At 42.6% G+C, this 23536-nt stretch overlaps 1 protein-coding gene across 1 annotated transcript; it reads right to left on the bottom strand.

Annotated features, from left to right (window-relative positions):
* Positions 1–6327: 6327 nt before the first annotated feature.
* On the bottom strand, positions 6328–23000 carry LOC120061530 (solute carrier family 25 member 33). Its single transcript, XM_039011439.1, has 7 exons — positions 22790–23000; positions 19564–19746; positions 14356–14433; positions 12422–12522; positions 10998–11064; positions 8401–8681; positions 6328–7800 (listed from the first exon to the last, which is right to left on the bottom strand). The coding sequence occupies exons 1-7, from the start codon at positions 22855–22857 to the stop codon at positions 7598–7600; spliced, it is 981 nt and encodes a 326-aa protein (XP_038867367.1). The 5' UTR covers positions 22858–23000; the 3' UTR covers positions 6328–7597.
* Between the last annotated feature and the right edge of the window lie 536 nt (positions 23001–23536).

Below are 23536 nucleotides of genomic sequence, written 5' to 3'. Positions count from 1 at the left end.
CTTTCTCTTGCAGGTTGTTTTATGGACAGACTCATTAATAAGGCACAGCCGTTCATTACCCCGTTGTCTGCATTGATCTTTGATGATCCAGGTCAGATTTTTTTATTATCGCCTTAAAAAGTGATAGTTCCCATTTGAAGTTTGACCTCCTAGGATGGTGTGGTGTTGATTCATCCATACAGTTTTAAAGTCCATCAGCCTGCTATTTAGCAAGTTGCTGAAGAGAAATGTGAAAATTAATACTTTGAAAACAAGGTATTCTATGAGTACTTAGACAACAATGTATTCTATAAGTACTTAGACACCAAGGTATTCTAGAAGTACTTAGATAACAAGGTATTCTGTAAGTACTTAGACAACAAGGTATTCTATGAGTACTTAGACAACAAGGTATTCTATGAGTACTTAGACAACAATGTATTCTATAAGTACCTAGACAACAAGGTATGCTATGAGTACTTTGAAAACAAGGTATTATATAAGTACTTAGACAACAATGTATTCTATAAGTACTTAGACACCAAGGTATTCTATAAGTACTTAGATAACAAGGTATTATTTAAGTACTTAGACAACAAAGATATTCTATAAGTACTTAGACAAGGTATTCTATAAGTACTTTGAAAATAAGATATTATATAAGTACTTAGACAACAAGGTATTCTATAAGTACTTAGATAACAAGGTATTCTATAAGTACTTAGACAACAAAGTATTCTATAAGTACTTAGACAACAAGGTATTCTATGAGTACTTAGACAACAAGGTATTATATAAGTACTTAGACAACAAGGTATTCTATAAGTACTTAGATAACAAGGTATTATTTAAGTACTTAGACAAAAAATATATTCTATAAGTACTTAGACACGGTTTTCTATAAGTACTTTGAAAACAAGATATTATATAAGTACTTAGACAACAAGGTATTCTATAAGTACTTAGATAACAAGGTATTCTATAAGTACTTAGACAACAAGGTATTCTATGAGTACTTAGACAACAAGGTATTCTATGAGTACTTAGACAACAAGGTATTATATAAGTACTTAGACAACAAGGTATTCTATAAGTACTTAGATAACAAGGTATTATTTAAGTACTTAGATAACAATGTATTCTATAAGTACTTAGACAACAAGGTATTCTATGAGTACTTAGACAACAAGGTATTCTATGAGTACTTAGACAGCTAGGTATTATATAAGTACTTAGACAACAGGGTATTCTATAAGTACTTAGATAACAAGGTATTATATAAGTACTTAGACAACAATTATATTCTATAAGTACTTAGATAACAAGGTATTCTATAAGTACTTAGACAACAAGGTATTCTATGAGTACTTAGACAACAAGGTATTATATAAGTACTTAGACAACAGGGTATTCTATAAGTACTTAGATAACAAGGTATTATATAAGTACTTAGACAACAATTATATTCTATAAGTACTTAGATAACAAGGTATTCTATAAGTACTTAGACAACAAGGTATTCTATGAGTACTTAGACAACAAGGTATTATATAAGTACTTAGACAACAAGGTATTCAATAAGTACTTAGACAACAAGGTATTCTATAAGTACTTAGATAACAAGGTATTATATAAGTACTTAGACAACAATGTATTCTATAAGTACTTAGATAACAAGGTATTATATAAGTACTTAGACAACAAAGATATTCTATAAGTACTTAGATAACAAGGTATTCTATGAGTATTTAGACAACAGTATTTTATACAAGTACTTAGACAACAAGGTCTTCTACAAGTACTTAGACATCAAGGTATTCTATAATTTTCATATCAGCTAAATCTGATTGCTATATGCTCCATATGTTCAGTCGTTGTGAGCTGTTGGCTCTCCCATGCTTTGAAAGGAATGGTAAGCTGCTATGGTCAGCTGGATGACAACTACATCAAGGAAATGAGTAAGGCAGATATCATTTCATTTATATCATTACACAATTGTATTTAAAAATGTACACATAAATGTACACATACGAAATGTTCATGTACAGTGCCTTCAGAAAGTATTCATACCCCTTGACTTATTCCACATTTTGTTGTGTTACAGCCTGAATTCAAAATGGATTACATAGATTTATTTTTTTATTTGTAGACGCACCTTCGGCAATGATTACAGCTGTGAGTCTTCCTGGTTAAGTCTCTAAGAGCTTTCCATACCTGGATTGTGCAATATTTCCACATGATTATTTTTTAAATTTTTCAAGCTCTGTCAAATTGGTTGTTGATCATTTATAGACAACCCTTTTCAGGTCTCTGCCATAGATTTTCAAGTAGATTTAAGTCAAAAACTGTAACTCGGCCACTCAGGAACATTCACTGTCTTCTTGGTAAGCAACTCGAGTCTTTTAGGTTATTATCCTGCTGAAAGGTGAATTAATCAACCAGTGTCTGGTGGAAAGCAGACTGAACCAGGTTTTCCTCTAGGATTTTGCCTGTGCTTAATTATTACAAGCACACCCATAACTTGATGCAGCCACCACTATGCTTGAAAATATGGAGAGTGGTACTCAGTAATGTGTTGTATTGGATTTGACCCAAACATAACACTTTCTATTCAGGACAAAAAGTTAATTGCTTTGCCACATTATTTGCAGTATTACTTTAGTGCCTTGTTGCAAACAGGATGCATGTTTTGGAATATTTTTATTCTGTACAGGCTTCCTCCTTTTCACTCTGTCAATTAGGTTAGTATTGTGGAGTAACTACAATGTTGTTGATCCATCCTCAGTTTTCTCCTATCACAGCCATTAAACTCTGTAACTGTTTTAAAATCACCATTGGCGTCATGGTGAAATCCCTGAGGGGTTTCCTTCCTCTCTGGCAACTGAGTTAGGAAGGACGTCTGAATGTTTGTAGTGACTGGGTGTATTGATACACCATCAAAAGTATAATTAATAACATCACCATGCTCAAAGGGATATTCATTGTCTGCTTTTTTTTTTTTTTTTACCCATCTATCAATGTGTGCCTTTCTTTAAGAGCCACTGGAAAACCTCCCTGGTCTTTGTGGTTGAATCTGTGTTTGAAATTCACTGCTCGACTGAGGGTCCTTATACAGTAGATCATTGTATGTGCGGGGTACAGAGATGAGGTAGTCATTCAAAAATCATGTTAAACACTATTATTATTATTGAGTTCATGCAACTTATTATATAAGTTAAGCACATTTTTACTCCTGAACTTATGTAGTCTTGCCATAACAAAGAGGTTGAATACTTACTGACTCAAGACATCACAGCTTAAAAAAAAGAAAAATGAAAAAAATCTCTCGAAATAATATTTAAATAATTCCACTTTGACATAATGGGATATTGTGTGAAGGCCAGTGACACAACATCGCAATTGAATCCATTTTAAAATCCAGCTGTAACAACAACAACATGTGGAAAAAGTGAAGGGGTGTGAAAACATTCTGAAGGAACTGTAGATTCCTCTGGATTGTTTGGCCCTTCTATTGAATTTAGATGTGTTTCTGTCTGATTGTAAGACGACGGAGCACTCCACCAATTCACACTCTTTTAATCCAACAGAAAAAAGAGCAGAGAGAGAGATGAAAGACAATATGTTACGTAAGTAAAAAAGGCATTCTTTGTAATGACCGTATTAACTTAAGTCTACACTGTGTACAAAACACAAGGAACACCTGCTCTTTCCATGACATAAGACTGACCAGGTGAAAGCTATGATCCCTTATTGATGTCACTTGTTAAATCCACTTCAATCAGTGTAGATGAAAGGGAGGAGACAGGTTAAAGTTAAAAAAAATGATTTTTAAGCCTTGAGACATGGATTGTGTATGTGTGCCATTCAGAGGGTGAATTGGCAAGACAAAATATTTAAGTTCCTTTGAACAGGGTATGGTAGTAGTTGCCAGCCGCACCAGTTTGAGTTTTGAGCTTTGTGGGCACTATGGTGTTGAACGCTGAGCTCTAGTCAATTTGAGTCAACATGGGCCAGCATCCCTGCGGATCGCTTTTGAAACACCTTGCCCCACGGGCCTGGGGCCACGGGCTTCAGCCCCGGTAAGGTGATGCATTAACCTGGCCCTGCTTGTAGAATCCATGCCCTGGCAAATTGAGGCTGTTCTGAGGACAAAAGGGGGTGCAACTCAATATTAGGAAGGCGTTCCTAATGTTTTGTACACTCTGTGTATTTATTTAAGTCTACACTGTGATAATAGTTAAAGTTTTCAAATATTACTATTATTGATAGTTGGTTTCACTTCATCACTTGTAATTATGATGCATACATTTAAGTTGTCTCTTACCAAGGGTGGAATCAGCTAGGTTTCCCTCACTTTGTGGCAGGTTATATGACATGCATGAGCAAACCTATGAACAACTGGAACTGGTGTAAAGGACTCTTTGATGATCTTCTTGGTAAGTATTATAGTGTAAAAAAAAACTAAAAAAAACATTAAGATGGCTAGAAATGAAGACCCAGAAGACGGGAAGATGTTTCTACTTTTTGAAGTAGAAGTAGTTTAAATACAATTTGTCTACCGGTTAATTAAACGCTGTCTAATTTTACTCTGGTTTACTCTAGCTTCGTCACCAAAGAGGAAACGCCAGTACAAAGGTAAGTCATTAGAAAACAACTTGGCCTGTGCATGATAAATTAATATTTAACAGAATTTCCCTCACCACTTAAACCTATCCCTAAATCTTTTTTTCCCCCCTCAAGACTTCCTCATCTGTTCAATCCACAGTGGGATTACCGCAACAGCGAAATGCTAAAACCTGTTTGACGAGGTAATATCCTTTCTTATGAGGAAAATTGTTACATTTTCCTTGTCAAATGTATTCATTTGTGTTTTTTTTCTGGCTTTGTTTTAGGGAAAAGTTATGCATTTGCAGGTTTCCAAAGCAACAGGTGACCAGTAGAAACACTAGAATTAATCATCCACAAACACTAACGTTTGATTATACCTTGAAGATCATTATTTTATTGTTCTTTCTTTAACATTTTCAAACTATTTTTTGTGTAAAGCACTAAGACTGTCTTTTATTACATGCACTGATAGACAATGAATAAACATATTATAAATCACAATTAAATGTTCAACTTTGGATACAAAACACACATATGGGATTGTATTACAAATCCACAACAATGACTTTACACTGTTTGCAACCCACTGTATTTAAAATGTCCACAGTATTTTAGTGTCCAAAATAATTTTAGTGTCCACAGTATTCTACAGTGTCCAGAGTATTTGTGTCCACAGTATTTTAATGTTCATTGTATTTTAGTGTCCACAGTATTTTTACAGTGTCCAGAGTATTTTAGTGTCCACCGTATATATATATTTTTGTTGTTGTATTTTACCCTCTTTTTCTCCCCAATTTCGTGATATCCAATAGCGATCCAATTACAATCGTCTCATCGCTTCAACTCCCCAACGGGCTCGGGAGAGGCGAAGGTCGAGTCAGGTGTCCCATGAAACATGACCCGCCAAACCGCACTTTTTAATCACCCGCCCGCTTAACCCGGAGGCCAGACGCACCAATGTGTCAGAGGAAACACCGTTCAACTGACGACCGAAGTCAGCCTGCAGGCGCCCGGGAACGCCACATGGAGTCACTAGAGCGCGATGAGCCAAGTAAAGCCCCTCGGCCAAACCCTCCCTTAACTCAGACGATGCTGGGCCAATTGTGCGCCGCCCTATGGGACTCCTGGTCACGGCCGGTTGTGATACAGATTGTCTGTGGTGACGGGAGGCCGCGTCCACAGTATTTTAATGTTCACAGTATTCTAGTGTCCACGGTATTCTAGTGTCCACGGTATTTTAGTGTCCACGGTATTTTAGTGTCCACGGTATTCTAGTGTCCACGGTATTCTAGTGTCCACGGTATTCTAGTGTCCACGGTATTTTAGTGTCCATGGTATTTTAGTGTCCACGGTATTCTAGTGTCCACAGTATTTTAGTGTCGACAGTATTCTAGTGTCCACGGTATTCTAGTGTCCACGGTATTCTAGTGTCCACAGTATTTTAGTGTCGACAGTCCACTCCAAACACAGTTGATGCAACTTATGAGGATGTTCTAGTAAAATCAGATAAACTACATTTGATAAGGGTTAATATATATTCACCCTTCTCAGTCTGGCATAGGGTTTTCACTTTTGATTGAACCACTATGTAAAGTGTAGTTTGGTACGGAGTTGTGAAGTGAGAAAATCCAGTTGACATTCAGCATCTTTTACTGTAGACAAAGTGAAATCCATAACACAAAATAATCCAGTCCATCTTTTACCGTAGACCACCAAGTGAAATCCATAACACAAAAAAAATCCAGTCCATCTTTTACTGTAGACCAAGTGAAATCCATAACACAAAAAAAAAATCCAGTCCATCTTTTACCGTAGACCACCAAGTGAAATCCATAACACAAAAAAAAATCCAGTCCATCTTTTACTGTAGACCACCAAGTGAAATCCATATTTTCCAACCAGGTTACTGTAGTATGACATCATTCAAAAACAAATGAACCGAACCACTTATTGATGCAATTTTATTGAGCCACTGGTCAAATAAGCATTCACGTTGTCATTATATTGTAAAAGATGACCATGTTCTTTAACAAACACAATATACAGATGAACCTGTATTTGTCATGTAAAATATGATACATTACTCAGCGATAATTCTAATCAAAACTTCACCATGTGGTAGTGAATGAATAAACTATCATGATGACTAACACGTGTGTGTGTGTGTGTGTGTTTGCTTTTGCCTGGCAAATAGCAACTCTAGCTAGCACCTTCTTCCCCCATCATTAGTGTGAAATGAAATAACATGTAATGAAATAACCTGTAATTAATTAACCTGTAATGAAATAACCTGTGGCCAAAGACAGTGGTGGAACGTTGTACATTCAACATGGATAAGCAGAAGAGAAACAGCATTTAACAATACAGAAATACAAGAAAATAATTTAGTTGAATTTAACTTTGCTCTTCTATTCAGATGACCCTTTTTTTTTTTTTTACATCGTATGATAAAAAAAAAACGGAAACTAAAGTTCTTCTCAGACATGGTGTTGTCCTAGCCCGATTCCCAGATCTGTTTTGTGTCGTCTTGCCAACTTACAACTCAAAACGACAGCAATGGAGTTGGTAATAACAGCACAAACCGATCTGGGACTCGGGCTAGAGTTATCCTGTCGTAAGTACCACAATTTCTTCTGAACACCTTAACATAACATGCTTCCATTAAAATAAAACATTATTTCAGAGTCCCAAATGGCACCCTATTCTTTACAGAGTGCACTACTTTTGACTAGAGCCTATAAGGCCCTGGTCAAAAGTAGTGCACTAAATAGGGATAGGGGATAGTTTGCTATTTGGGATGCACTCTTAAAAATCAGTTTCAGGTCCTTTGGATAACAGTAAAACCTGCTGTCAAATTCCCTCAAGAGAAACCAACAATTCACAAAAACACAAGTTTCCTTTCTTCTGCAATTGCACGATAGTCTCTTTCGTCCCCAAAGTGCCTTGGGGTATAGCTACATCATGTTGCCCTTTCCATCCGATGGGCCCGACCAAAACACGTTGTCATTGATCATTGCGAGGAGTCTCCCATCAGGTGGACAATGAGTTCGTAGGTGGAGAGGACGATGGCTGTGTTGGGGATCTGTCTGATAAGCTGAGGAATGAGTCCTCTGTAAAAAGCAGTGTAGCCCTCCTCCACTGCAACCAACCGTGCTGTCTGGAAGAAGTACTGATATTTGCTGCCCTCTTCTCGAAGCCTTGTACGAATCACCTCTGATGAAGGGAGACAGACGAGTTAGAAGGTGATTTTGAATGCAGTTTACAGAGTATTTGACCCGAAGATGGAAGGAAAGTGGGGAGTTTTTATAAAAGGCTGTTCACTCAAAAAGGTCAAGTCTGTAGCTTTCTGGGCGACCCAACCAAATTCACAAAGAAATGCGAGTTATAGATCTGTCATTCTCATTGAAAGCAAGTCTAATAAACTGTAGATCCATTCTATGAGTGCCATTTCAATGCTTCCCCTTTTTTTGTTGTTGTCTAGCTTTGGTTTTGTACACCGGCTTTAAGAACAGCTTTAAAATGGATGTTCTGGGTTATTGAAAAGAGATTTCACAGGGGTTTTGCTTTTTACAATGATTCTCTACACTCCTTGTTTTGTCACAAACTGAAATTAGTCGAACATGATAGAACTTTGAGTCATGATGTGCGTTAGCTTATTCCACAGTAGACTAGATGACCGTTGATTGGGCCGTTCTCATTTAACAGCTACGGTTTTGGCCTCCAACGTCAATGTGCATTTTGGCCGTTGAAGTGTGTGGTATGACAAGTTAATATCCTAACATTTTATTTACTACCCATTAACCCCACGCTTACCGTGTGGGTAGGCTATGCAGGAAGCACAACCCTTAGCGAAGGCAGCCGCCATCATCAGGCCTAGGAAGTCCCACGGCCCTTTTTCCGTCTCGCTGTTTGGCGACGCGAAGCGCGCTTCGTTCAGGCGTTTCTTCAGCGTCTCGTAGATGAGGAAACAGATCATGGTTTCGGAGATGCCGGCGTAGGACGCCGTCAGGCCCCGGTAGAAACCTCTCATGCCCTCGGTCTTGTAAACGTAACGGGCACACTGCAGCGCGTTGGTCTTCTTCTCCCCTCGCGCCCTGGAGGAATTTAGAGGTTAGATTAGACTCAAAGAAAAATGTTCCAGTAGGAACTTAAAATTTGTGGAAAACAGAAGAAGAAAAAAAAAAAAAAACAGAGTGGTACTATTTGAACCAATAGGAAATACTTGTTTTGCTCCAGGTTGCTATGGTGCGCCTCAATGCGGGGCTCCCGAGTGGCACAGCGATCTAAGGCACTGCGTCTCAGTGCTAGTGGTGTCACTACAGATCCCGGTTCGAATCCAGGCTGTATCATAACCGGCTGTAATTGGGACCCCCATAGGGCGGCACACATTGGGGCCATAGAACGACCACATTGGGTCGTACGGGTTTGGACAGGCTAGGCCGTCATTGTAAATAAGAATTTGTTCTTAACTGACTTGCCTAGTTAAATTTAAAAAATGCACCAGGTGTAGAGGTGTATGGTGTCCCCTAAAGCATCAGGTGTAGAGGTGTATGGTGTTCCCTAAAGCACCAGGTGTAGAGGTGTATGGTGTCTCCTAAAGCATCAGGTGTAGAGGTGTATGGTGTTCCCTAAAGCACCAGGTGTAGAGGTGTATGGTGTTCCCTAAAGCACCAGGTATAAAGGTGTATGGTGTCCCCTAAAGCACCAGGTGTAGAGGTGTATGGTGTCCCCTAAAGCACCAGGTGTAGTGGTGTATGGTGTTCCCTAAAGCACCAGGTGTAGAGGTGTATGGTGTTCCCTAAAGCACCAGGTATAGAGGTGTATGGTGTTCCCTAAAGCACCAGGTGTAGAGGTGTATGGTGTTCCCTAAAGCACCAGGTGTAGAGGTGTATGGTGTCTCCTAAAGCATCAGGTGTAGAGGTGTATGGTGTTCCCTAAAGCACCAGGTGTATGGTGTCCCCTAAAGCACCAGGTGTAGTGGTGTATGGTGTTCCCTAAAGCACCAGGTGTAGAGGTGTATGGTGTCCCCTAAAGCACCAGGTATAGAGGTGTATGGTGTTCCCTAAAGCACCAGGTGTAGAGGTGTATGGTGTCCCCTAAAGCACCAGGTGTAGAGGTGTATGGTGTTCCCTAAAGCACCAGGTGTAGAGGTGTATGGTGTCTCCTAAAGCATCAGGTGTAGAGGTGTATGGTGTTCCCTAAAGCACCAGGTGTATGGTGTTCCCTAAAGCACCAGGTATAGAGGTGTATGGTGTCCCCTAAAGCACCAGGTATAGAGGTGTATGGTGTCCCCTAAAGCACCAGGTGTAGAGGTGTCAGGAGCACAACAGCTAGTCAACACTTCACCTCACCAAACACATCAGTTGTCGTGTGGAAAGGTCAGCATACCTCAAGACTCCAGTCAAATATGGAGTCTGAGGTACAAGCAATACACTACACCCACAATAACATCTGCAAACCACGTGTATGTGACCAATAACATCTGCTAACTACGTGTATGTGACCAATAACATCTGCTAACTATGTATGTGACCAATAACATCTGCTAACCATGTGTATGTGACCAATAACATCTGCTAAACACGTGTATGTGACCAATAACATCTGCTATACACGTGTCTGTGACCAATAACATCTGCTATACACGTGTCTGTGACCAATAACATTTGATTTGAATAGGTCACATGACAAGATGGGGGGGGGGGGGGGGGGGCGTTCTCTCAGACAATACCTCCTATATTCCATTTCCTTTCCCAAATATACATTTAAGTACATATTTTTTAGCTTCTTAATACATTTCAAAATATATATCTTAGAATAATATTTGATGAGTTTTTCCTCCAGCAGTTAACACTAGTTCGAGGGACTAGCTTTATGGACAAGTCCAGAGGGTAAACAGGACTCTAGGTCACCAGTTAACCTGCTTATCCTTGTAACTGACCTCAACACGGTCTCCTCTCTGCTCCAAAATGGCACCCCTTAATCCCTACATAGTGCACTGCTTTTGAATAGGGCTCTGGTCAAAAGTAGTGCCCTATATTAGGGACTAGGGGGGGGGGGGGTGCAATTTGGTATGCAAGCAGCCGCTTAATATAGCCTCCTCCTCCCACACAGCCTAATGCGTCAGCAGCTCGGGTATTTATGGGCCTGCCTGGTCACATGTTAAACCATGCTGCACTGCGTAACACAAGGACAGCACTGCAGCTAAGATGGGGGGCTCGTCAAAGGGCACATTACACGTGGTGGTGCCTGGTGATCAGACTAGTTACAGTAACCCTGAAATAAAACACCAGCTCCGTGTTCTGTACCATTAGTAGAGAAACTCTTGAAGGTGTCTGTCTGCATTTAAATGTGTAATCAAAAGACAGATGAAAAGACAGATGAACCGGTTAGGAATGTAAAGTACATACTTCCTCTCCAGCTGCATCCTGGTCTTAACCATCCATACGGGGTTCATGAGAGAGTTTGTAACAAAGGCTGAAACAGGAAGTAGAAACAGATAGTTTCATGTCATATCACTGGATGGAGCAGGAAAGAGGGACAAGAGAGAGAGAGAGAGAGAGAGAGATTTAATTTTATATCTCTGGATGGGAGTTCAGGGAAAGAACTAAAGGTCAGGGAGGTCAAATCCTCCAGGATTCCTGACAGAGCAGAAATTAAATCATTATACAACACATTCTATAGAGTATGCAAAGCTGTCATCAAGGCAAAGGGTGGCTACTTTGAAGAATCTCAAATATATTTTGATTTGTTTACCACTTTTTTTGGTTTACTACATGATTCCATGTGTTATTTAATGGTTTTGATGTCTTCACTATTATTCTTTTTTAAATTATTTTAATTTTACCCCCCTTTTCTCCCCAATTTCGTGGTATCCAATTGTTAGTAGTTACAATCTTGTCTCATCGCTACAACTCCCGTACGGGCTCGGGAGAGACGAAGGTCGAAAGCCATGCGTCCTCCGAAACACAACCCAACCAAGCCGCACTGCTTCTTAACACAGCGCGCATCCAACCCGGAAGCCAGCCGTGCACTGCGCCCGGCCCGCCACAGGAGTCGCTGGTGCGCGATGAGACAAGGATATCCCTACCGGCCAAACCCTCCCTAACCCGGACGACGCTAGGCCAATTGTGCGTCTACCCCACGGACCTCCCGGTCGCGGCCGGCTAGTGCTGCGATGCAGTACCTTAGACCACTGCGTCACCCGGGAGGCTTCTTCACTATTATTCTGTCCAAACTTTTGACTGGTACTGTGTATACATACATACATACATGTTTTGGTGAACACAATTCCACTGTATTTTTTCTTCATGCTTAGATGCAAATGTTGCTCCTGTTTACACAACAGGTATAAAAAACATTTGTTTGCATAAGGTGGAAGCATTTACATGGCGCCATCGCTTTGCGTTTCATACAGAATGAGGATGTAGTGCTTCCACAGACACAGGGCTCTACGTCCTCTACGTCCCAGGGCTCTACGTCCTCTACGTCCCAGGGCTCTACGTCCTCTACGTCCCAGGGCTCTACGTCCTCTACGTCCCAGGGCTCTACGCTACGTCCCAGGGCTCTACGCTACGTCCCAGGGCTCTACGTCCCAGGGCTCTACGTCCCAGGGCTCTACGTCCCAGGGCTCTACGTCCTCTACGTCCCAGGGCTCTACGTCCCAGGGCTCTACGTCCTCTACGTCCCAGGGCTCTACGTCCCAGGGCTCTACGTCCCAGGGCTCTACGTCCCAGGGCTCTACGTCCTCTACGTCTCTACGTCCCAGGGCTCTACGTCCTCTACGTCCCAGGGCTCTACGTCCCAATATGTTCTGCTTCAGACTGGGTCTCACCTGCAAAGCCAGCTGAGGACATGTGCACCACTCCACTGTTAGGGACGAAGACACCATTGAACGTCTCTTTCGACTTTTTGTAGGCAGCAAAATAAATAGCTCTGCAAAGACAAAAGACGGAGGGAGGTGAGAAAATGTAAATGACAATTGGTGATAACCCCCTGAATGAATAATGTTCCCATCTTTAGAAGTGTGTGTGTGTGTGTGTGTGTGTGTGTGTGTGTGTGTGTGTGTGTGTGTGTGTGTGTGTGTGTGTGTGTGTGTGTGTGTGTGAACAGCAGTGTGTGTTTGTAACGTCACGTTTCCCAGAGATGCCTGTGCTGTGAAGCAGCAGTCTTTGACAGAGCTAGCTAAACATGCCGTCTGTAGGGGTCCTGTCCAGAGCAGTCTCATTTCTTTCTGCTATGCATTTGGAACAGCCCATCCCATTCACTGTGTGTGTGTGTGGGGGGGGGGGGGGGGGGGGTTCACAGGCAGCAGCAGAACGGGCTGAATAAGAACGGAGGGGGAGGATTCTGATACTTAGTGAGGGCTGTATACTATGTAGTGTATACTATGTAGTGTATATAAACCCTGGGGTGGAAAAGGGCTCAGGCATCAAGTCTACATTGGGATCATCCTGTTAAAGAACATCAAGGGCCAGAAGCCGTGTTATCTTTGCTTGCGTGTATTTCCCCCCTCTCTCAGTATACAGTATAACCATCCATGTCTGGCTTTCCAATAATATCTCCCTCCGTGAATGAAAACAAAGGATTCCATGAAATATTGACTACTTTTTGTTAATGTTTACATTACCAAGGGTCAATGTCTTAACGATGCCACCCTTTATTCCTAGAAAATCAACACTATACTGCAACTCTGTCACTTATAAAGCGGCGTCGTGTTCATCAGGGCACAGTGTAGCAAAATATTTTTGCGACGAAAAAAAAAGAAGCACGCATTTCTTATTGGACGAATTCAGATAGAAGCTCTCCATTTTGTGTCTACTGAACAGGCCCCTGCTTTGTCCTCTTCCACCTCACTATTCTGCTCTGCCATCCTATCGCCACAGGAGGTTACTGGAGCTGCCATCCTATCGCCAAAGGAGGTTACTGGAGCTACCATCCTATCGCCACAGGAGGTTCCTGGAGCTGCCATCCTATCGCCACAGGAGGTTCCTGGAGCTGCCATCCTATCGCCACAGGAGGTTCCTGGAGCTGCCATCCTATCGCCACAGGAGGTTCCTGGAGCTGCCATCCTATCGCCACAGGAGTTTACTGGAGCTGCCATCCTACCGCCACAGGAGGTTCCTGGAGCTGCCATCCTATCGCCACAGGAGGTTCCTGGAGCTGCCATCCTATCGCCACAGGAGGTTCCTGGAGCTGCCATCCTATCACCACAGGAGGTTCCTGGAGCTGCCATCCTATCGCCGCAGGAGGTTACTGGAGCTGCCATCCTATCGCCACAGGAGGTTCCTGGAGCTGCCATCCTATCGCCACAGGAGGTTCCTGGAGCTGCCATCCACGTTAGTGATTGGAGGATTGGTAACCAGATGCTCAAGTTAACAGAAAGAAGACTTGCTAGGTGTCACACAGCTCCAGTAGATTATTGGCATTTCATTTTACGAAAAGGCAAACTATTTCCCCATATCCTTAGGAGATTTATTAGTATGTTTTCTAATCTCTGGACCCAGGTTGGGGTAATCTGGGCCTTTCGCACCAACACAGTGAAACAAAGGAAAACCACGTTATTAGGAAATGGTGTCGTCTTAAGATATTGTTACTGCCCAGTTGTTTAAGTCTCACCATCTGTCAATTGAGACGGCATGGTGTGTGTGTGTGGTTCATGTTAGTGCACACAGAAAGTCAGAAACATATCCACACTCAAAAACAGTACTTCCACCAAATCCACCCTGTTAAATGCAGTGTTGAATGTAGACTGCAGAGTGGGTTTACCTTGAAGGGGCGACACCGACGAGATTTGGACCCAGTCCCCGGAAAAGAGACCTCGGTCCCTCTTTTTCTAGAATTGACCTAGAAATGGGAAGAGAGAAAAAAAAATACCCAAATCAATTTTTCATTGGAACTTTGATTTCTAAAATAGTTTATTCTCAAATGGGATGAATCTTTTTTTTTTTGCAGAAGATTCTTCTGAGTTTGTTCCGTACAATTCAATAAGTTTGACTGAATGAAAATCGATTTCTATAGATGACTTGTTGACGTTTATTCAGTAGTGAGGGACAACAGCGGTAGGCTTAACAGCAGCCAATGTCAGGTTAACTGAAGCTCAGTGTACGAAATGTTCTCTGCTATCTTCTTCACTTATCCCTAGCATTGACCCCTGCCCTCTGACTGATGACACACACACACACACACACACCCCGTTGGAGTTTGTTGTGGCCACCACCCTACCCTCTTTCTATACTCTTTAAAGACTGGAAATGTACTGTGAACACAGTCTCCTCTGGGGGGGGAATTGACTTCTCACACAGTTTGCTCACACACACAGTTTGCACACACACACAGTTTGCACACACACACAGTTTGCACACACACACAGTTTGCACACACACGACACTAGGAAAGGATGACCTTTATGCCAGTAGCTGACAAACAGGTATGACCCTAGGTGGGTGGACACACCGACAGGTATGACCCTAGGTGGGTGGACACACCGACAGGTATGACCCTAGGTGGGTGGACACACCGACAGGTATGACCCTAGGTGGGTGGACACACCGACAGGTATGACCCTAGGTGGGTGGACACACCGACAGGTATGACCCTAGGTGGGTGGACACACCGACAGGTATGACCCTAGGTGGGTGGACACACCGACAGGTATGACCCTAGGTGGGTGGACACACCGACAGGTATGACCCTAGGTGGGTGGACACACGACAGGTATGACCCTAGGTGGGTGGACACACGACAGGTATGACCCTAGGTGGGTGGACACACGACAGGTATGACCCTAGGTGGGTGGACACACCGACAGGTATGACCCTAGGTGGGTGGACACACCGACAGGTATGACCCTAGGTGGGTGGACACACCGACAGGTATGACCCTAGGTGGGTGGACACACTGACAGGTATGACCCTAGGTGGGTGGACACACGACAGGTATGACCCTAGGTGGGTGGACACACGACAGGTATGACCCTAGGTGGGTGGACACACGACAGGTATGACCCTAGGTGGGTGGACACACGACAGGTATGACCCTAGGTGGGTGGACACACCGACAGGTATGACCCTAGGTGGGTGGACACACCGACAGGTATGACCCTAGGTGGGTGGACACACCGACAGGTATGACCCTAGGTGGGTGGACACACCGACAGGTATGACCCTAGGTGGGTGGACACACCGACAGGTATGACCCTAGGTGGGTGGACACACGACAGGTATGACCCTAGGTGGGTGGACACACGACAGGTATGACCCTAGGTGGGTGGACACACGACAGGTATGACCCTAGGTGGGTGGACACACCGACAGGTATGACCCTAGGTGGGTGGACACACGACAGGTATGACCCTAGGTGGGTGGACACACAACAGGTATGACCCTAGGTGGGTGGACACGACAGGTAGGACCCTAGGTGGGTGGACACACGACAGGTAGGACCCTAGGTGGGTGGACACACGACAGGTATGACCCTAGGTGGGTGGACACACGACAGGTATGACCCTAGGTGGGTGGACACACCGACAGGTATGACCCTAGGTGGGTGGACACACGACAGGTATGACCCTAGGTGGGTGGACACACGACAGGTATGACCCTAGGTGGGTGGACACACGACAGGTATGACCCTAGGTGGATGGACACACGACAGGTATGACCCTAGGTGGGTGGACACACGACAGGTCAGCTAATGCATATGTCCCGCTCTCTGCTATAAGGCACAGCTGTTTTCTAGGACAATGTTGCTGGCACCTTTTTGTCCCCCCTCCCTCACTGTAACTACGTCATTTTAGTCAACTAGGCCTATAAGAAAAACACCGTTCAGGCCAAGTAAATAAAGCAAATGTTACTACGTGGCACAATACGGACTCGCAGAGCTAGTTATTATCGTCAAAGTAAAGACAACAACCAAGCCTGAACTTCTCACATTGGAAAAAAAAAACAAGGATGATTTTGAATACAACAATGATTGGCTAAATGAACCAAACCAGATACTTGAAGGCGGTTATGTAACTTAGAATTGCAATGGCTCATGTCCAAACGGCACTGGGTGAACCGGGTTGAGCCAATCATCCATTCAGCGGGAGTCCTGCCCATACTGGTTCAGTCAGTCAACCAAAGGCCACAAGCTCTAAACCCTTGAAGTGAAAACACGAGAAACCCCAGAGCACAGCCGTAGTGGGTCAATCCAGCACAGCTTCCTCTTCGTGTTCAATTTGGCAGAGGCACAGTGACACCGTCGCTCTCATACAGTCTGTGGACTGAGGCAACCCTGCTTGCTTCCTGCCCAAAACAGGCCCTGGGCCTCAGGCGAGGGACATTTCCACAGGTGGCATCAGCACTTACATAAGTGTCCTCACTGTACGTGTGTGTCCTTGCCTGTCTGGTAGTAAAACACATTCCCAACATGCTCTGTGGTGGAGGCACCAGTGTCTGTGCTCCTAACAGCTGGCAAAGAGAGCTTCGATCAGAGCAGGAATCTCGGTCTTTAATCTCAAGTACTTCTTTATTTAAGATTAATCTATACTGAACAAAAAACATTTTATTTATTTTTTTAAACGCAACAAATGTTGGTCCCATGTTTCATGATCTGAAATAAAAGATTGCTTATTTCTCTCAAATGGTGTAAACAATTTTTTTTACATCTGTTAGTGAGCATTTCTCCTTTGCTGAGATAATCCATCCACCTGACAGGTGTGACATATCAAGAAGCTGATTAAACCACATGATCATTACACAGGTGCACCTTGTGCTGGGGACAATAAAAACAACTAAAATGTGCAGTTTTGTCATACAACACAACACCACAAATGTCTCAAGTTGAGAGAGCGTGCAATTGGCATGCTGACTGCAGCTTTGTCCACCAGAGCTGTTGCCAGAGAATTTATAATGTTTCTTCTCTACCATAAGCCGCTTTCAACGTCGTTTCAGAGAATTTGGCAGTACGTCCAATCCGGATTTCCACACCTGCGGAGACTGTCGGAGACCATGAAAACTGTGGGTTTGCACAACCTGAAGAATTTCTGAATTTAAAAAAAGGTCAGAAACCACATCCACATCCACTGACAGCTGGAACAGCGGGCATCTGGCAATCAGGAGAGTACTATACCAAGTGGACCGGTAACTACATTGTTATGGGTAGGGAACGCAGGTGGGGAAAGTTGATAATATCCTGGTCCTACATGAGGCTGTGGTATTAGTTCTTCTCCTATAGACGGGTGGGTTGTTTCGCCAATTAAAAAAAATAAATGATGCGTGTGCAACCGTGGTGTAAAACAGGCAGGGTTGGCTTAGAATCAAAGGATTGTTGACGTCGTGGAAACTATATTTTCTCTCCATGGTAACAACTATATCAAGCACGTGGTTTCCATGTAGTTAATGCCATTTCATTTGCTCCGTTCCCGGCCATTATTACAAGCTGTCCTCCTCTCAGCAGCCTCCTGTGCCCCCTCACTTATACGAGCCCCTTACCGTAAGACCCATAGTAGAGACTGTCCCCACGTTAATTGAGCGCGCCAGCTTGTAGCCCTAAAAACCAGAAATGAGTTACCTCTGATTGGTTCAGCCATTCCTACGGGGGAAATGAATGGGGAAAGAATAGGGTTGTGGGATAGACGACGATAACAAGGTCTGAGGTAAACACAGGCTTAGGAGATCTGATACGTTTTGTTCTTTGTCATAATAAGGGTTAGTTAACCTGACCTTTATGAATTATGAAGCCTTCATGTTTTGTTCTATGAGGTAATATCAGTCAGTCAACATGACCTTTATGAATTATGAAGCCTTTATGTTTTGTTCTATGAGGTAATATCAGTCAGTCAACATGACCTTTATGAATTATGAAGCCTTCATGTTTTGTTCTATGAGGTAATATCAGTCAGTCAACATGACCTTTATGAATTATGAAGCCTTCATGTTTTGTTCTATGAGGTAATATCAGTCAGTCAACATGACCTTTATGAATTATGAAGCCTTCATGTTTTGTTCTATGAGGTAATATCAGTCAGTCAACATGACCTTTATGAATTATGAAGCCTTCATGTTTTGTTCTATGAGGTAATATCAGTCAGTCAACATGACCTTTATGAATTATGAAGCCTTCATGTTTTGTTCTATGAGGTAATATCAGTCAGTCAACATGACCTTTATGAATTATGAAGCCTTCATGTTTTGTTCTATGAGGTAATATCAGTCAGTCAACATGACCTTTATGAATTATGAAGCCTTCATGTTTTGTTCTATGAGGTAATATCAGTCAGACAACATGACCTTTATGAATTATGAAGCCTTCATGTTTTGTTCTATGAGGTAATATCAGTCAGTCAACATGACCTTTATGAATTATGAAGCCTTCATGTTTTGTTCTATGAGGTAATATCAGTCAGTCATCATGACCTCTATGAATTATGAAGCCTTTATGTGAGCTTCAAAATTCACGAAAAGTGACGTTAGCTGATGTAGCTTATCTCATAGAACAAAACGTATACGATCTCCTAAACCTGTGATTACCTCAGAACTTATATTCAGCGATTATCCAAAAACGCCATTAAATTTTCCCCATAGGCTTTGTCCAACGAACAATGGAGGAGTGTCTACAAAAAGACACCATTACCATTTCCCTCTATTATAAGAAGAACAACCCCTTACTGTAAGACCCATTGTAGACGAGCCCCATGCTAATAAGGAAGGACAACTCCTTACCGTAAGACCCATTGTAGACTACATGCTAATAATAAGAAGAGGGACAACCCCTTACCGTAAGACCCATTGTAGACTAGCCCCATGCTAATAAGGAAGTACAACTCCTTACCGTAAAAGCCATTGTAGACTACAAGCTAATAATAAGAAGAGGGACAACCCCTTACCGTAAGACCCATTGTAGACGAGCCCCATGCTAATAAGGAAGTACAACTCCTTACCGTAAGACCCATTGTAGACTAGCCCCATGCTAATAATAAAGACAACCCCTTACCGTAAGACCTGCAGCAGGCCAGGTGGTGTAATGGTGCCTGAGCCTGGTCTGATGACCCCAGTACCATTGAGCGTGCCCAGCTGGACCTGGAACACGGGCCGGAGCGTGATGCCTGAAGACTGCAACCTGGTCTTCAGCACCTCCAGTGGACAAGTCACAATGGCTCCCACCGTGCCGCTACATCTGCAGAGAGGAAGATGAAAATATGTTGACAACATTTCTATAAGTCATCTGTACTACATCTTTACTGAGAAGAGGAAAACTCATCAATATGGCATTATTAATAAATTATTAACATGGCGGAGGACAATAGAGACGGAGCTCCAGTAACCTGTGTAAAAAAATGACCATAGACCGCCAGAAGTGGAGAATGTTTACTGACAAATGAGTGACCAGGTATTTTATGTGTCAGGGGTAGAACACAAAAATAGGCATCCCTATAGACCAGGGGTGGGCAACTCCAGTCCTCTAAGGGCATGATTGGTGTCACACTTTTTCTCCATCCCAAGCAAACACAGCTGATTAATCAAATTGCATTCTAAACTGAAGATAGTGATTAGGTGATTATTGGAGTCCGATGTGTTAGCTGGGGCAAAACTGTGACACCAATCAGGCCCCCGAGGACTGAAATTGCCCTGGAATATATTCTGAGCCTAATAGACTTTTAAATCTCCAAACCATGCACTTTATTTCATTTATGACCGTAACAAGTCAGGGATAGTCTTGAGTGACATCATAAAAATACCCGTCTACAACCCCTGTCCGTCCAAGACAAGCTTAGACGTGAGACAGAATCAGATTAGTTTAGCATAAGCTTCATCTAGTGTGTCAACCTGTACTGCCTGCCCTGTACTCTGTGTCTAAAGGGCAGGTCAACTGCCAAATGCAAGGGATTCCAATTCTTAACACCCAGCTAGACATCCATTCACTGTTTATCATGTCATTCCTCCTAGCGGCCTGGGACACCATAAGATAAGATACTGTGTATGATACAGTCACATAACCCTACGCACCCTTGGGAACTACATTTTTTACATTTTAGTCATTTAGCAGACGCTCTTATCCAGAGTGACTTACAGTAGAGTGCATACATTTTATTACATTTTACATACTGAGACAAGGATATCCCTACCGGCCAAACCCTCCCTAACCCGGACGACGCTATGCCAATTGTGCGTCGCCCCACGGACCTCCCGGTTGCGGCCGGCTGCGACAGAGCCTGGGCGCGAACCCAGCCCAGCCTGGGCGCGAACCCAGAGACTCTGGTGGCGCAGCTAGCACTGCGATGCAGTGCCCTAGACCACTGCGCCACCCGGGACATCATAACCCTAACCCTAACTAACCCTAATATGGCTACAGGCCAGATACCCAGATTGACACTCAAAGTTAAATGTTTACATTTGAAACTAACACTCACTGGGCATTCATTTACAAATGAAGAGACTGCGAGAGTCCTATGTAAATATAGACTAGTTCTCAATGTCATGCCTGGAAAGTGCACTGCACCATGGCAGCCTATGCAAAGTACCAGGACCTGCAGGACAAGGGAAACTAGATTTAGGATCTCAAGCAAAAAAGTAGTACTGTCTGAAATGATAGGAGGAAACTAATCTGTTTGCGCCAATCTACTGTAGATACACAATGGGGTGTGTGAAGTAGCTACTAATCTTTTTCTTTTTTTTAATATGTAGTGACATATCATGATATGACAAATAAAGTTATTTTCACCATTCTGGTACTTCTTGTCATTGGCTAAGATATTCAGACACACACACACGATATACTGCATATGACTGGGATTTCTATTCCTCTGTGGGATTAATATAGTATCCGTGAGTAGTAATTGCAATATCAGCGCTAGGTATTGAATGGTGCTTTCCCAAATGTCAACAGCTGTCAATGGATGACCTTAACTGATTGAGTGATAAGTACTGGCTTCCAAAAAAAAAACACTTCATCAGCTTCCAGGTTAAAGATGGTTGGAATCGCTCTCTCTCATGACTTGCTAGCTAGTGTAGCTAGCTATATATTAACTAACATACATTTTAGGATGGGTACCTTAAGATCGTCTTTCATGTTTCCCCTCTATGGCAGAATAGAATGTTTTATATGTATTTAGTTTAGAGTCGGCCATTCTAAGCTGCAGTAGCTAACATGAGACAGTTTGCTAGTTTAGCACTTTGCATGGTCAATAATCAGGGTTTCCCCAAACTCTGCACTGTGGCCCCCTCAATGCACGTTTTTTTTTTTGTCCTAGCGCTACACAGCAGATTCAAAATACCCAACTCATCATCAAGCTTTGATTATTTGAATCAGCGGTGGTGTTAGAACAAAAACATGCACGGGGCCCAGGACCGACTTTGGGAAACTCTCATGAAGATAAAAAAAAAAAAGATCATTAAATATATTTAAAAAGTTAAGTTAATTTTTTTTTTACGAAGATACATTTTAGAAACAGGCAAGAGTTTTGTGGCAACCTTGTAACGTTAATGCGGGTCAGAAAGACTGCGCCACTTGCCATCTAATGCCACATCAAATTAAAACATTCATCATCTTGATTTTACGATGCTGGCATTTTATTGTATCTCAAGTGTTAAACTTTATAGAAATAGACAGCATCACAAATGGCTAAGATTCCAAAATGTCCTGCATAAAGTTAGCTAGCTAACGTAAATGTTAACGCGATAGCTAGAATAGCGGCTAGCACGCTTCAGAAATCAATATCCGGTTGATTAGCCAAGCTAACTAGCATGGCTAGCAGTGAGAATGACACTATTTGGCCACCTGACATTGCATAACTAAGCTTGAACCTGTACATTTGCTTGAGGAGCCGATGTATATGACGAGATCTCCTCTCGTCATATACCTCGTCTCCTCAAACCCAGCCGGTACCGGTTCAAACTAAACGGATGATACAGGGTGCGTTCGTAAAAGCATCAGTTATTCTGCGCTCTGAAATCAAAGTAAATAGCCGGAGCGAGTTTACGAACGCGCCCCGGTAAACATATACTAGTTAGCCAGTTAAAAATAACTAGTCTGAAACGCATTGACATTGTACATCATTACAGTTAGCTAACAACCGCATGTTGTAGCTAGCTAGCTAGCCCTTCTCACGCCCTCGGGAACGAGAGGCAAGTAGCTAGCTACTGTAATTTCCTTTTAAAATATTTAGCTATGCTACCTAGCTGTCACATTTGAGAAAAAAAGGTCGGATAGGATGACTTACCCCCCTGCGAAGAGATGTAATAACGTATTATTATTCTGTGCCATTTTTTTTTTAAACACTATAACCATAATCTTAATTTTCTTCCCGTAATTATAATTTTTTATAAATCAGAGGCGAGAATGTGTTTTTTCTTGCTCATCAACTGTCATCCACCCGGCTTTCTCTGAATAGGACCAACTCTGCTGCCACAGCATCTGAAGAGATTAATTAATTTGCGTCATGGGGGCTGGTAGGGGGAGTTGTCCGTGACGTAGAGAGAGGTCTGACAACAGCAAAGAGTTGGTCTCTTATTTATGGAAAGAAGATTGACCAATTGATTGACAGAACAGTTGACAACAAAGAGAGAATAATAGTGTCCAATAAACAATGTACTCAATGGAGTGTGTCTGATGTCCTAGTCTACCCTTAGTCAATGTTACTGATAAGAAACAACTTTACAGGTGGAAGCAATTACCATATAACGTTACATTCACTTAGCCATTGTACTAAGAGAGTACATAAAGGAGAGGGGACAGAAAGGGATCTTAATGCATACAGAGTGATTCCAACTAGTGGGACACACACAAGGCTAGCTCTAAATCCACAGAGCTGAAGGTCTACACACCATAGAGAATGATAGAGGTATCTAGATGTGGATAACCCAACTTTTTGCATGAACATTGCCATGGAGGGCTTCCACCATTTTTAAAGTAGTCAACTGGGTGGGGATTCCTATTAAGTTAAAGAAGGATCACTTATTTCCTTCCA

This window comes from Salvelinus namaycush, chromosome 16 (assembly GCF_016432855.1).
Source record: "Salvelinus namaycush isolate Seneca chromosome 16, SaNama_1.0, whole genome shotgun sequence".
In the NCBI taxonomy this organism is placed as follows: Eukaryota; Metazoa; Chordata; class Actinopteri; order Salmoniformes; family Salmonidae; genus Salvelinus; species Salvelinus namaycush.
The sequence above is the reverse complement of the archived record's forward strand: the minus strand, read 5'-3'. Positions and strand labels throughout refer to the sequence as shown.